The following is a 14,131-nucleotide window of genomic DNA, read 5'->3' as shown; positions in this document are numbered from 1 at the left end:
ACATGTGATTGCTTCTTGACAGTTATTATGATTTTCTAATAAAATGATTAATCAACTTTATGAATAAAGTTGTCTTGTGTTTGTGCAATGAACCATAACATGGCAAACATTTTTAGTAAGACCTAGTGGACCCACCCTAGTAGTGTATTACATGTATACAAGTATAACCTCGAGGAGGAAGAAATAGAAATAGAAATAGAAAGGAGATAAATTAGAGAAAGAAACAAACAAGGGTAAGAAACCCAACCAACAGTCATGGCCCATGGTAGTCGTGGCCTAGTTCCATGTTCCCTCTAGCCCTCTCTTCCTTCCTACACTAGCGAGCCAAAGACGCCCCTACAAAGTACACCGCCAGGAGTGAAAGGTCTTTGTTTGGTTTTGGTAATTAAGTGACAACTTAGGTGGACTAATAGTGTTTATATGAGATACACATGAGATTAGTCCACAGGTGAATATATGATGATGGAGGAGCTCATTTCATATGATACATGACATGTAGTCATGTGACCAAGGTGAAAAAGATCAATTTGAGGCTTGACTCGATGGACCGGTTGCAAGTGTGAAGGGCAAGTCAGAGGCTTTGAAGCGAGGGACCGCATGTGACGGTGAAGCTTGGGCAAGACTTGGCGTCAATAGACCAAGGCGATGGTGAAGAGCAAGTGAGCAACATTGGAGGAGATGGAATGGAAAACACAAGGCAAAGGTATAACCTAGGGTATTTCCGTTTCACCGGTCATAGGTGTGTAGAGAAGATTATGATCGGATTTATGATACATGGCTGTACTATCAAGAGGGGCAAACTTGTCTGTATATCTGTCATCTAGTGCCACTTAAGCGATCTAACTTTGCATACATGTTAGGATCGAGTGGTGTGGCAAGCTTGAGAGGCTAACTCCTTTGGGAAAATATTTGTGAAAAGCTAACACACATGCACATGGTGGTGTACACTTGGTGATGTTAGCAAATTTGCGAAGGAGGTGGAGTTCCTAGGTTAGTGAGGGGTTTGGGTTCATCTCAATTCAGGCATTTTTGTGGAAATAAAGTGCTCATTTTCTATTGCGCCAGAGGAAAGTTTTCAGAGAAGTTGTGTGAGTTTTTCTTAGCGAGAAACACTCGTCGTGATGCAATGTGGCTGCTCTACACTATGTGTCGGCACGTCCGACGACTGCGCGTCAGACGCTGTGCGCCCAGTGCAATTTGTGCACAAGCGAACATTTTTCTGTTGACACATCAGACGCTGGAGTGTGTCCGATGTGTGTTCATCAGACGCGTCCGGCGGCCCTACGAGTTTGCAAACCACTCTGAGTAGCGTTCGGTGCTAAGGCTCTATGTCCGGTGTGGATCATCGGCGCGTCTGATGTGACTATGTGTGGCGCTCGTGTGAGTTAGCCATTGGCGGCAACGGTCGAGTTCAAACGGCTAGTGACACGTGGCAACACGGAATGCGTCAGACGCTAGGGTCACGCGTCTGACGCCTAGCGTTGGCGCGTCCAACGCCCATGCATTTTGCCCAGTAAAGGGGCAACGACAAGTTGAGCCCTTGGGGCTATAAATAGAAGTGGTGGCCGGCCTTGGCTGGTGCTTGGCACCCTTGGGACTTAGTGTTCATGCTTGGAGAGTACTAGGAAAGCCTCTAACTCACTTATTCTTGCAAGAGTTCAAATCAATAGCGAGTGAGCGATTCTAGTGTGTTGCATTGTGAGATTGCATCGAGTAGCACTAGGTGTTCATGTTGCAAGCCGGTGGTGCTTGTTACTCTTGGAGGTTGCCACATCCTAGAAGGCTTGGTGGCTTGTGACTCTGTCAAAGCATGCAAGGAGATTGTGCGGTGCTCTAGAGAAGAGAGTGTGAGGGGTACGGTGCTCACCCCATGGAGATCGCGAAGAGCAACTCTAGTGGATTGCTTGTGGCTTGGAGGATCCCATCTTGAGAGTGGATGTATGACACCCGCTGAGGGTTTGGCTTTAGATTGCCAATTAGCTCGTGATCCATCAAGTGGGTGAATCGCCACAACAAGGACGTAGCTTGGTGGCAACCAAGTGAACCTCGGTAAAAATCACCGTGTCAACATTGTCTACTCTTCTCGGTGTTTGCATTCGCTATACACAAGCTTGTATTTACATTCTTTATATACTTGTGCTTGTTTAGTTGCTCTTGTAATAAGTTAGCTTGTGTAGCTTGCTAATTATCTTCTTGCTTGCGTAGCTAGAAGTAGTTCTCTTGCGTGGCTAATTTGGTTTATGTAACCTTGTTAGTCACATTGCTTAGTTTGTGTAACTAAGTTGCGCTCTCTAATTTGGCATTAGTTGTCTTGTTATTGAGCTTCCTAGTGAGCTTAGAAGCTTTATGCTTTTGCTTACTAGTTGTGTAGGAGCTCCCCCGGTTTACAAAGTACTAGTGGCATATGTTTGTGTGACCTTGCTCCTAGAATTGGATAGGTGAGCTCTTGCTAAGGAATAGAGATGGCAACGAGTACGTACCCGACGGGTAGTGGCCACCCATACCCGCACCCGCTAAGTCTAAATTTTACCTGTTGGGTTACCCGTACCCGCACACAGGTAGGAAAATGCTCCCATACCCGTACCCGCCGGTAAATTCTACCCGATGGGTGACCCACACCGGATAGTATACCCGAGAATTACATATAAATATCAAACATTCACATAGAAAAATAAATCATTCTAAGCCTCCAACAAGTTACAAACTAATATTCATATAATAACATCAAATTCATATATACTAGGAGAGTTTAGTTGGATTTAGACCAAATTCATGGGTTATATAGGCTAAAATGACAAGAATGGCTAGTTATTTTTGCAGAACTTTTTACCCGTGCGTAGGCGGGTATGGGTAGTATACACCCACACCCGTACCCGCCATACCCGATGGGTATAGAATTTTGCCCAATAACATACCCACGGGTAGAAAATTCATTCCATACCCGCCTCTTTATCGGGTAAAACCCACTGGGTACTCAGGTTTCGGGTACCCGTTGCATACCCCTTGGATTCTTGACTAAGGAAGCACCTTGTTTACTTGTTTAGGATCTTTTACAAGGTGCTAGAGAGCATAGATAGAGGGGTGTAGTCTTGGCTAGACCGATAATTTTAATTTTGCATTTGTTTTAGTTTGCCAATGCGATAAGTTTTAGAAAGGACTATTCACCCCCCTCCTCTAGTTCGCCATCTCGACCCTTCAAGGAGAGAAAGATGCCTCGCACCTGCTCCTTCTCTCACCTATTGATGATAGATGGCCTCCACAGGCCCAGCTGTCATCCCCTCAATTTCGCCCCCTCCCATGCTTTCCACTTTTGCACCAAGTGCCTCTGTTGGCAAGAATCCAAGGGAACCCCATCAATTCTTGTCGTCCCTTGCTAGCCCTGCTTTGTCCGGTTGCAATCAATCTAAGGGGATTGAGGGGGTTTTCATCCCTAGCAAGTCAAAATCCTCTCTAATCCCTCCTAATCCCTTCAACCCCCATGGAATGGGTAATAATCAAAAAAGGCCTTAGCGTAACCCCATGGATGGACGACATGTCCATGATCTGAGCCACCTCCATGCCGATGCCAGTAGGATTGGCTAACACCCATCACTGAAAGGTCCTAATATGGCTAGAGGGGGGTGAACAGCCTATTTAAAAATTCTACAAACTCAGTAGAGCAAGAGGTTAGTAAATAACAATGCAAAGTTTTTTACTCTATCCCTAATGGGGTGTTTGCAAGTCACCTAACCAATAATTCTAGTTGCTATAATCACTAGGCACACAAGAACTATGTCTCAACTTACACTAGAGAGCTACCTAAAGTTTCTATACAAGTAAGTAAGCTACTCTAGTTTGCGGGAATGTAAAAGAGAGGGTTAGATATTTATGCCGCCATGTAGAGGGGAGGAACCAATCACAATAATATGAAATCCAATCACCAGGAGAAATCCAATGAACAATCACAATAGAGATACACAATTTTCTCCCGAGGTTCATGTGCTTTTCGGCACGCTACATCCCCGTTGTGTCGACCAACACTTGGTGGTTCGACGGCTAAGAGGTGTAGCATGAACCTCATCCTCACTAGGACACCGCAAGAACCTACCCACAAGTGAGGTAACTCAATGACACAAGCAATCAACTAAAGTTACCTTTTAGCTCTCCACCGGGGAAGGTACAAATCCCCTCACAATCACCGGGAGATGACCACGAATAATCACCAACTCATGCCAATGCTCCTCTGCTGCTCCAAGCCATCTAGGTGGCGGCAACCACCAAGAGTAATAAGAAAAACTGTAGCCAAATTGATCCTCAAGTGCCACTAGATGCAATCACTCAAGCAAATACACTTAGAATCTCTCTCAATCTCACAAAGATGGTTAATCTATGAAGGAGATGAGTGGGAGATCTTTGGTTAGGCTCACAAGGATGTCAAGTATGCTAGAATGCTAAGGGTGTGAGCCCCAAGCTGGTCAACAACTATTTATAAGCCCCCTCAACAAATAGAGTTGTTGGGCTCCTAGAACTTGCCCTATAGGGGGCGTCGGACGCTCCGACGATTAGCCGTCAGATGCGCGACCCCAGCATCTGACGCTCACAAAACTGCCACGTGTCACTGGCCGTTTGAATTTGACCGTTGCTGCCAATGGCTAACTCACACATGTGTCACTCACAGTCGCGTCGGACGCGCAGACGTTTGGCGTTTGACACAGCTCCTCACACCGGATGCTACTCATAGAGTTCTGAAAACTCGAGTAGTCATCGGGCGCATCCGACGGTTTGCCATCGGACACAGACAACGTTCGACATGTACACCAGTCAAAAACCTCACTCGCGTTCTAGCAGACATCACACTCCATCGGACACGAAAATAGTGTCGGAGCCGCGTCCAACGCTCACCCGTCGAACGGTCCGACACACATTTTCCACGCGCCTCAGAAATTGAGAGTACACCAGACGCTGGGCCAGCGTCCGACGCCTCCGCAACCAACGTCCAGTGGGTGTTTTTCTAGTGAAAAACACTACCATGACTTCTCCAAACTTTCCACCAGCGCAATTGAAAATATGCACTTTATTTTCTCATAAAGTGTCGAATCCCACCGAAGAGAGGAACCCAAACCCCTCTCTACCCTTCAAACTCCACCTCCTTCTTAAAGTGTGCCAACACCACCATGTGTGTACCAACATGTGCAAGTGTGTTAGCATTTTCACAAATCATTTTCTTCGAAGGAGTTATGCTAGCTCACTAGGTTCTAAATGCATGCACAAGAACAATGTCACCTAGTGGCACTCAATAACCGCTTAGCCAAAGAATTCCCCTCTTTATAGTACGACTATCTCTCCTAAACCTGATCACACCCTCTATGGTGTCTTGATCACCAAAACCAAAATCCTAAGCAATACCTTTGTCTTGATCTCTAAAGAGTTTTGTTTTTCTCTTTCTTCTTTCCAAGTTGAGCACTTGATCACCTTGTGGTCATCACCATCATCACAATGATCATCTCTTGCTCCATCACTTGGTATGTACCAACCTCATTAAGTCTACACACACTTAGTATAGAGGTTAGTACGAGGGTTTCATCAATTATCCAAAACCAAACTAGAGCTTTCAATTGCCATGACCCCGCCATGATGACACCATACCTAGCTGCCCCCACACCGCACTTGACCGTTGCCACTCCAAATTGGAGGAACAGAGCATGCACAAGCCCCAACCCTCCCCAAACCATAAGCCTCTCTATGACTCTACATGTTTCCCTAAGACTCTCTACGCCATAAGCCGCCACATGATCAATAGTAGCGCCTATATAGGGTAGTCCTTGTGCGCCTGCGAGCCCTAGACCACGCTGCAGCCCTTGGTGGAATTCCCTACTTGCACGTAGAGGCACCCGCAAGAAAAGCAAGGAGGGCTACCTACCAGAATTGTCATAGCAGAGGATGTTGCCCTGATAGACTACATTAGCAAAGTTGCTTGGCACGACACTGCATTGACTCACCATGGCGGTACCTTGCCATTGCACCACTAGGCTTACCCCATTGAGCCCATGGTGAGACCCCCCGCCTCCTCTATTCTTCCCCAGCGTGACACTGCCATGGCCGCTGGCTTGGAGCCTTGACTAGAGGAGCTCCAAGGTCAAACCTTGGCCACTACAGAGCACGACGCACCCTGCATGTGCCTTCACAACCACTACCTCTACCGCGTAGGGCTGCTAGGGCCCTAGAACGATGTCGTCACGTGTGTGTGTGTCTGTGTGTGTGCGCGTGCACCATGGTTGGTGCCATCATGAAACATCGGGATGGTATAGACGGTTGAGCCCCCACGATAGGATTTGCCTTGCCAAGGAACATCGCTAGGACCTATCTGTTACCTTAGAGGAACCCTGTATCACCGTTGTGATGCCAATGTGGCGATGCGCCCATGATTCAATGGTGTAGTTGCTGTTCTCATCCCTATCGGCCGGCTTGTAGGGAGAGAAAGTGCTGAGCGCCTTCGTCATGACGTGGCGCATGTAACTACGTCCTCGTCTAGCCCTAGCACAGTCCCTAGCCATCGTTTGTCTAGAGATGCGCCTTCGCTAGACCTTCACCGCACCCTTCGTCGAAGAGCGGACTCCATGTTGCCCTATGGTCATCGACATCGCCTGTCTAGCTTTCCCCTGAATCCGCCTAAAGCCAAATTGAAGGCCAGGGCTGCACAACAGCCTTGCCCACGTGAGCCTCTATGCCACTCTGGCTGCCGCGCGCTACCATGCACAACCACAATGAGCCTCAAGTCGTCGCTGCCTCCGCCAGAGCACGTGCGAACCCTAGAAGCCATAGAGACCTCGCCAGACCAATGAAGAGCCCCGCCGAATGACCTTTTCGTTGGTGACCCCTCTAGAGCCACACGTTGAACAGCTAAGGGTTGAGGAGTAGTGAGCTATCTCCCCTTTTCGGATGCGAGTGACCGGGGTGCACTATGCACTATGTGCACAAGTGCAGCGTGCACTCGATCCATCGTGGACCAGCCTACAGTTTGTGGTGCACCAGCCCTTGTGCAGCGTGAACCAAACCTTGTTGACCAAGCCTACAAAAAACCTAGACCCGCCATGTGGTTAGTTGGACGCATGACACATGTCTGGGCTGACCTAGCCCATCAGACCCGCTCAAGGCCTAGTCAGGCCCAATCAATGTTGACCGTTGATTGACACTAGGTCCGAGAGACCAAAACAACTCTAGCCAATCAAAGCCACCACGTGGCAAGCCCAGGAGTTTTCCTTCTTTTCTTTTTTGGAAAATGATTTAATATTTAAAAATCATTGAAAATTCATATGAACTCAGAAAATTATGAACCCACTGTCCAAATTTTCTAAAATCAATTCTGCATCATAGGCTTGCTTGAGTGCATTTGGATGTTTTGAGTTTCCTTTGGTTCTTTGCGAGCGTTTATAGGAGTTGCTTTTTCGTGACTGTAATAATCTCGTTTAACAGGAATAAAAGGTTCCATCGGGTTCGCATATATTATGCTGGTGTTGAGATTGCATTTATGCTGCTCACTTTGACAAATCCATGATGTACGGCAACTTGGGCCCTCCCTGTTTGGATCTTAATATCTTATAGCTGTTCTCTGTTTAGCTAGATCGGCTACAGGAACAAACAAAAGAGACTAGAAACACTGAAGCTGACAAAATAAAAAGAACTAGGAGGCCTGCCTGCCCTGCCGGCATGCTTGTCTTCTCCCTTGGCGCCAAACGATCAAGAACCAACATTACAATACAAGCAACCTCCACGCATTCTCCGTCAACCACTGTGTCCAAGCCATCATCGCGTCCGTGCCGCTTCGTGTCCTCAGTCCCCCATGGACTGCAGCGGCGGCGGTGGTGGCGACGACTGGTTCTGGGTGCGCCGGCTAGCCGATGCGGAGGCCGTGGCAGCGGCTGCAATGGCCCGGCGGCCCTCCACCGCGTGGGCAGAAGCGGAGGAGGAGGAAGAGCGGCCGCTGACGGTGGTCTTCGCGTCGCCGGCCGAAAACTTCACGGACGCGGCGCCGATCGGGAATGGCAGCCTCGGCGGCATGGTGTGGGGCGGCGTCGCCACCGACAAGCTCCAGCTCAACCGTAACTACAATTTTGCTTAAACATTTATCTGTTACATGATCCCTGAAATATATAAACATGCGTTGTGTTGTGACTTGACATTTGGTGGCTGTCGCCGGCCCGCATGCAGATGACACCCTATGGACAGGCGCGCCAGGGAGCTACACCGACCCGGACGCGCCGGCTGCTCTCGCGGCGGTGAGGGAGCTCGTCGACCAAGGCCGCTTCGCCGACGCCACTGCGGCGGCCACACGCCTCTTCGGTGGCCAATCCGAGGTCTACCAACCTATGGGTGATGTAAACCTGGAGTTGGGCGGCTCCGGCTCCGACCAGCAGCCGGCGTACGATTCCTACAAGAGGGAGCTGGATTTACACACGGCGACAGTGCTCGTCACCTACAGCGTCGGCCCGGTGCAGTACACTCGGGAGCACTTCTGCTCGAACCCGCATCAGGTCATCATCACCAGGATCGCCGCGAGCGAGCCAGGGCACGTCTCCTGCACGCTGTCCCTGAGCAGCCAGCTCAAGAACACCGTCACTGTGACCAACGCTAATCAAGTCGTCATGGAGGGCGTCTGCCCACGACAGAGGCCTCCTGCTCCTCCTCGCCTGATGCTGCTGAGGAATAGCAGCTCCGGTGATGACGACGACGATTTAACAACAGGAGGCATCAAGTTTGCGGCCGTTCTTGGCGTGCAGATGGGTGGGGACAAAGCGAAAGCGGCAGTCCTGAATGATGAGAACAAGCTGAGCCTTGAGTCTGCAGACTGGATCGTGCTGATCGTTGCTGCTTCGTCCTCATTCGATGGTCCGTTTGTCAGCCCTTCAGACTCTAGGCTGGATGATCCCACGTCTGCAGCTGTGGCTACACTGAATCGTGCTACAAGTCTGACATATGAACAGCTGAAAGCTGCTCATTTGGATGATTACCAGCGCCTCTTTCACCGTGTTACCTTGCGGCTTTCGCCACCAGGAGGAGGATTATTGGAGGACGCACGCGGCGGCGGTTTGATGATGACGGGAGGAAAAGAGACAATGTTGAAAAGAGGAGTTGGTGGTGATGAAGGAATCATCAGAACTTCTGCAGACAGGGTGAAGAGTTTTGCTACTGATGAGGATCCTTCTCTCGTTGAACTGTTGTTCCAGTATGGACGCTACCTTCTCATTTCGTGCTCTAGGCCTGGGACTCAGGTATCCAATCTGCAAGGAATCTGGAACCAAGAAGTTGCACCAGCATGGGAGTAAGATCGTTTTACCTCTACTATTTCGTACACTTCTTTTTCTTGAACCAGCAAGAGAGCTGCCTGTTTATAATCCAGTTAATCACACTAATATAAATTGCTTTTCAGTGCAGCTCCTCATCTTAACATAAATCTACAGATGAATTACTGGCCAACGCTGCCTTGCAACCTTAGTGAATGCCAGGAACCATTATTCGACTTCCTTCAATCTCTTGCAGTAAATGGTACCAAAACAGCGAAGGTAAGTTTTCCAGTCTTCTGGTTCTAATCGGTTTAGTACAACTTCAAGATCATTATGGGTTAGGTTGAATATTGACATACATAGCAGTTACATTCATATTGTTGAAAATTCCAGCTTCTTGATACTGAATTTGACCACCCACCTATATTTTTATGCATTGTCTCATTGCATATATCATTGGTTCATAAACAATATAATTATTAGCTCTTGAGAATCCAGAAAATTACCACAGGGTTATTGTAGTCCAAAAACTATACAAGGATTAGTTATTTGTTACTCTAGTGATAATGATAATTGACAAAATCTGCTAATGAATAGAAAAATACATTATATTTCATATCTTTGATAAGATATTGACAGATTGTTAAGTCAGTGAAGGTGGGGGCAGCACAGAGTGTGACGTCACTAATAGTAGAGATTGGATTTTATTCTTCCATGTAATTGGAATATGAAGCAGTAAACATTTAAACCAAAATTAAGTTGCACCTTAGAACCTGATTCATTTTGCCAAAACTATGAAACTGTGACAGGTCAATTACCAAGCACGCGGATGGGTAACACATCATGTGTCAGATATCTGGGCCAAGTCCTCAGCGTTTATTAAGAATCCTAAGCATGCTGTGTGGCCAATGGGAGGTGCTTGGCTTTGCACACATCTATGGGAGCATTATCAGTATTCTCTTGACAAAGTAAGAACCAGTACGTATGTAGTATACAGTCCACTGTTGTCCTTTCATTGGATTTGGAAAGTCACCCTTCTTGAAATATACATATTTTCGACATGTACCCATGATCTAGTCATCAAGAAAAATACATCTGAATAAATTGTCTCCGCAAAGTTCAAAAACAAATACATGTCAAGCAAGATTTGTAGAAAACTTATTTGATAGTTCGTAGCTTTAATTTCAATCATTTTAGGACTTTTTGGAGTATACTGCATATCCATTGCTGGAAGGCTGTGCTACTTTCCTGGTTGACTGGCTGATTGAAGGACCTGGAGGCTTCCTACAAACCAATCCCTCAACATCTCCGGAGCATGCTTTCACAGCTCCTGACGGTAAGCCAGCGAGTGTGAGCTATTCAACAACAATGGACATCTCAATTATAAGGGAAGTTTCTTCAGCTGTCCTTCTGTCTGCAGAGGTAACAAAATTAATTGTCTGACAGTTACATCTTGCTACATATATATAATTATTTCTAAATTGAATGGCAAACTGTGATATTTTTGAGAACATGCATTGCACACATTTCATTAATAAGAGAGGTATATTATTTGTGATATATACTGGATTATAAAATGATGATCAGAATCATCAGATGATGATATGCTTTTCCATACTGTAGATCTTGGAGAAGTCTGATACTGATTTGGTTGAGAAGATTAAGAAAGCTCTCCCAAGGCTCCCTCCCATTCAGTTTGCAAGAGACAATACTATCATGGAATGGGTGTGTCCACTGAATTGCAAGTTTGTATATATTTCCGAATTCTATAATTTTTCAGTGAACTCTCCAATGATTTTATTTTTCTGAACATGTCTGTCTATGCAGGCATTAGATTTCCAGGACCCAGAAGTCCATCATAGGCACTTGTCACATCTATTTGGACTTTACCCTGGACATACTATAACCATGGAGAATAATCCTGATGTCTGTGGAGCTGTTTCTAATAGCCTTTATAAAAGAGGTTTGCACAACTTCACAAAACTGCATCCATTTGACATCCCAGGAATATATCTTTGTACCATTGTATTCAGTATGTAACCATGCATTGAGGGGAGCAATGCCGCACTGCTTGGTTGCGCTATGGTTAGTTGGCAGATGCAGATCAATCAACCAAGCCTTAAGCCCTTAACCTTGACGCACTATGTAATTTATTTATAACAAGCAACGTTACAAAATTACATCGCTACTGCAACTGCAATTCTTTAATTGTATAATACAATTCACTGTAAATGAAAAAACAACCATTTGCTTTTTAGGCGAAGATGGCCCAGGATGGTCAACAACATGGAAGATGGCCCTCTGGGCACGTCTTATGAACAGCGAGAATGCATACAGAATGGTCCTGAAGTTGATCACTTTGGTTCCCCCTGGTGAAAAGGTCCAATTTGAAGGAGGACTGTACAACAATCTATGGACAGCGCATCCACCATTCCAGATTGATGCAAATTTTGGGTAACAGACACATCTCCAGCTCCAGCAGCCTCTCTGAATTTTTAGATGACAGACAGAGTTTACATATTTGAACATGTCCTCTACTGCATGCAGGTTCACAGCTGCCATTGCCGAGATGCTGGTTCAGAGCACACAGACTGATCTCTACCTGCTCCCTGCCCTGCCGCGCGATAAGTGGCCCAGAGGCTGTGCCAAAGGGCTGAGGGCTCGAGGAGATGTCACTGTAAACATATGCTGGGATGAAGGGGAGCTTCAAGAAGCAATGGTATGGTCGAAAAATAGGAACGCAGTTACAAGGCTGCACTACGGTGAACGCGTTACCTCTGTTAGTGTTCGCTGTGGTACTGTGTACAGGTTCAACAGGGGATTGCAGTGCTTGGAGGCGTGGCCCCTCCCCATCGGCAAATAACTTTCACAATTTACATACAGTCAGTCCAAACATCAGATCAGAGTTGATGATAGCTAATAATACATGTGCTTATGCACCAAACTCCTCCAAAGCCTTGTTTAGTTCGCGAAAATTTTTGGTTTTGGCTACTGTAGCATTTTTATTTGTATTTGACAAATATTATTCAATCATGGACTAACTAGGTTTAAAAGATTTGTCTCGCAAATTACAGACAAATGATACAATTAGTTTTTATTTTCATCTTAATGCTCCATGTATGCGTCCAAAATTTCAATGTGATGGAAAATCTTGAAAAATTTTGGGAACTAAACTAGGCCTCATGTCTGCCACAAGTGCCAGATTCATTCAAAATTGTCCCTGAAACAAATTGTCAGGTTTTGCATCATACAAAATTCGAAACTGAACAAAGCAAAGCAAGTGTGGCACAGCATTACGAAACTAAGGTCACCCAGTCACCCAACGGAAAAGGAAAGGAAAGGAAAAAAAAAAGCATTGTTTTGGAAACAGACGATGTAGTGAACATGGAGGAGTACCGGCAAAAATAACACTACTCACATTTACTCTTGTGCAACTATTACACAGACAAACAGATAACTTTAAACGACACCTAAACTTGTAGACCAGAAAAACGAACTTAAAACGAGGACATAAAGTGAAGTGCAAGACCATCAGAAGATAGGAGGAGTCCAAAGATGCCATGAGTCCACTGACGTATCGATCGCAAGAGGCCTGAGCAACTTATTGTAGCAAAAGTACACCTAATACAGCTGAAATTTACACAAATTTGCATAGGGAGATTCGTCATGAGCACAAAAGCTCTCCGAACATGGCCCAACAAAATTTGCTACAGGGCCTCCTATATGGAGGCTGACCGACCATCGTCAGCCCACCATGGCCCAACTACCACCACCTCCTTCATTCTCCTCCTCCTCCACTGCCCTGCTCCCTCCCCAACCATAGCATCCTTCCTTCTCCCCCAGCCGCTGGCGCCTACCTGCTCGGCTTTGGCGATGCCACCGTGCTGGAGTTGTCGCCTGTCCCCGCCTCCCACGCTAAACTAGCCAACCACAGCGCCCCTACTCGACAGCTTGCAGCGACGACTCCCCCGCCACTCACCGTCCTGCCTTGGTGACCACCTCCACTGCAGGTCGGCAACCTACATGACCACCCCTCTAGGCCCTGCAACAAAACAACCCTCCCCCAAACCCCAAAACCCTAACCCTAACTCGTCGCTCGTGACCTCTACTTCGGTACTCTCCACTCATCGCTCGCTGCTGTGCGAGCTCGACATCTATTTAGCTACTCCAACTATGCTCGTGCCTATGCCACTGACACAATGCGCCATCCAAACAAAGGAGAAATAAGAACCAGCACGAATCTTACGCTCGACTGAGCGGATGATTCCGTTTGGTTTTTCCACTATCAATCCTAAAAAACCCAACTCTGCCTTACATGAAGTTGCCCAACGACTAACCTCTGGATTTAAAATCATTGCCTATATACCCGGTATTGGCCATAATTTACAAGAACGTCCTATAGTATTAGTAAGAGGAGGAAGGGTTAAAGATCTACATCTACCCAACGTGAAATATGCGTTAGTCGAGGAACCCTAGATGCTATTACAGTAAAGAATCATCTGACTATTGTGTTAATAACATCACAACACAATTACTTTGAACATACCACAAGCTCGGAAATTGTTTTGGTCGTATAGTCTATTCTCATATTATTTTTCTCTCCCTCTTTGGATTCTTTCAATGAAGAATTATCTTTGAATTTTTTGATTTTGGCTTGATTGAAATTAAGTGGATTCAGTAAAAAAGAAGTCGAATTAGACTACAGATATCTCTTCAACACAACATATGTCATCGAAAAAGATCTCAGACGACTCACTAAAGCATGAGAGGCTGAGAGCCAGTTAAAAAATGGATTCCTATCTGAAGAGTTTCTAACTACCATCTCTGTCCCAGCTTCTCCAAAGCTACATCTCCTTGGCAGCGCAATGAAG

At 46.3% G+C, this 14,131-nt stretch overlaps 1 protein-coding gene across 1 annotated transcript; it reads left to right on the top strand.

Annotated features, from left to right (window-relative positions):
- Positions 7,696-12,246, top strand: LOC8081784 (alpha-L-fucosidase 2). The gene is made up of 9 exons (XM_021454615.1): positions 7,696-8,078; positions 8,188-9,298; positions 9,407-9,539; positions 10,070-10,228; positions 10,458-10,682; positions 10,884-10,985; positions 11,088-11,223; positions 11,519-11,714; positions 11,808-12,246. Exons 1-9 carry the CDS (start codon positions 7,820-7,822, stop codon positions 12,121-12,123), a joined length of 2,637 nt encoding a protein of 878 aa, XP_021310290.1. The 5' UTR covers positions 7,696-7,819; the 3' UTR covers positions 12,124-12,246.

Source organism: Sorghum bicolor, chromosome 2 (genome assembly GCF_000003195.3).
Source record: "Sorghum bicolor cultivar BTx623 chromosome 2, Sorghum_bicolor_NCBIv3, whole genome shotgun sequence".
Classification (NCBI taxonomy): Eukaryota; Viridiplantae; Streptophyta; class Magnoliopsida; order Poales; family Poaceae; genus Sorghum; species Sorghum bicolor.
This window is presented reverse-complemented; position numbering and strand designations above follow the sequence as displayed.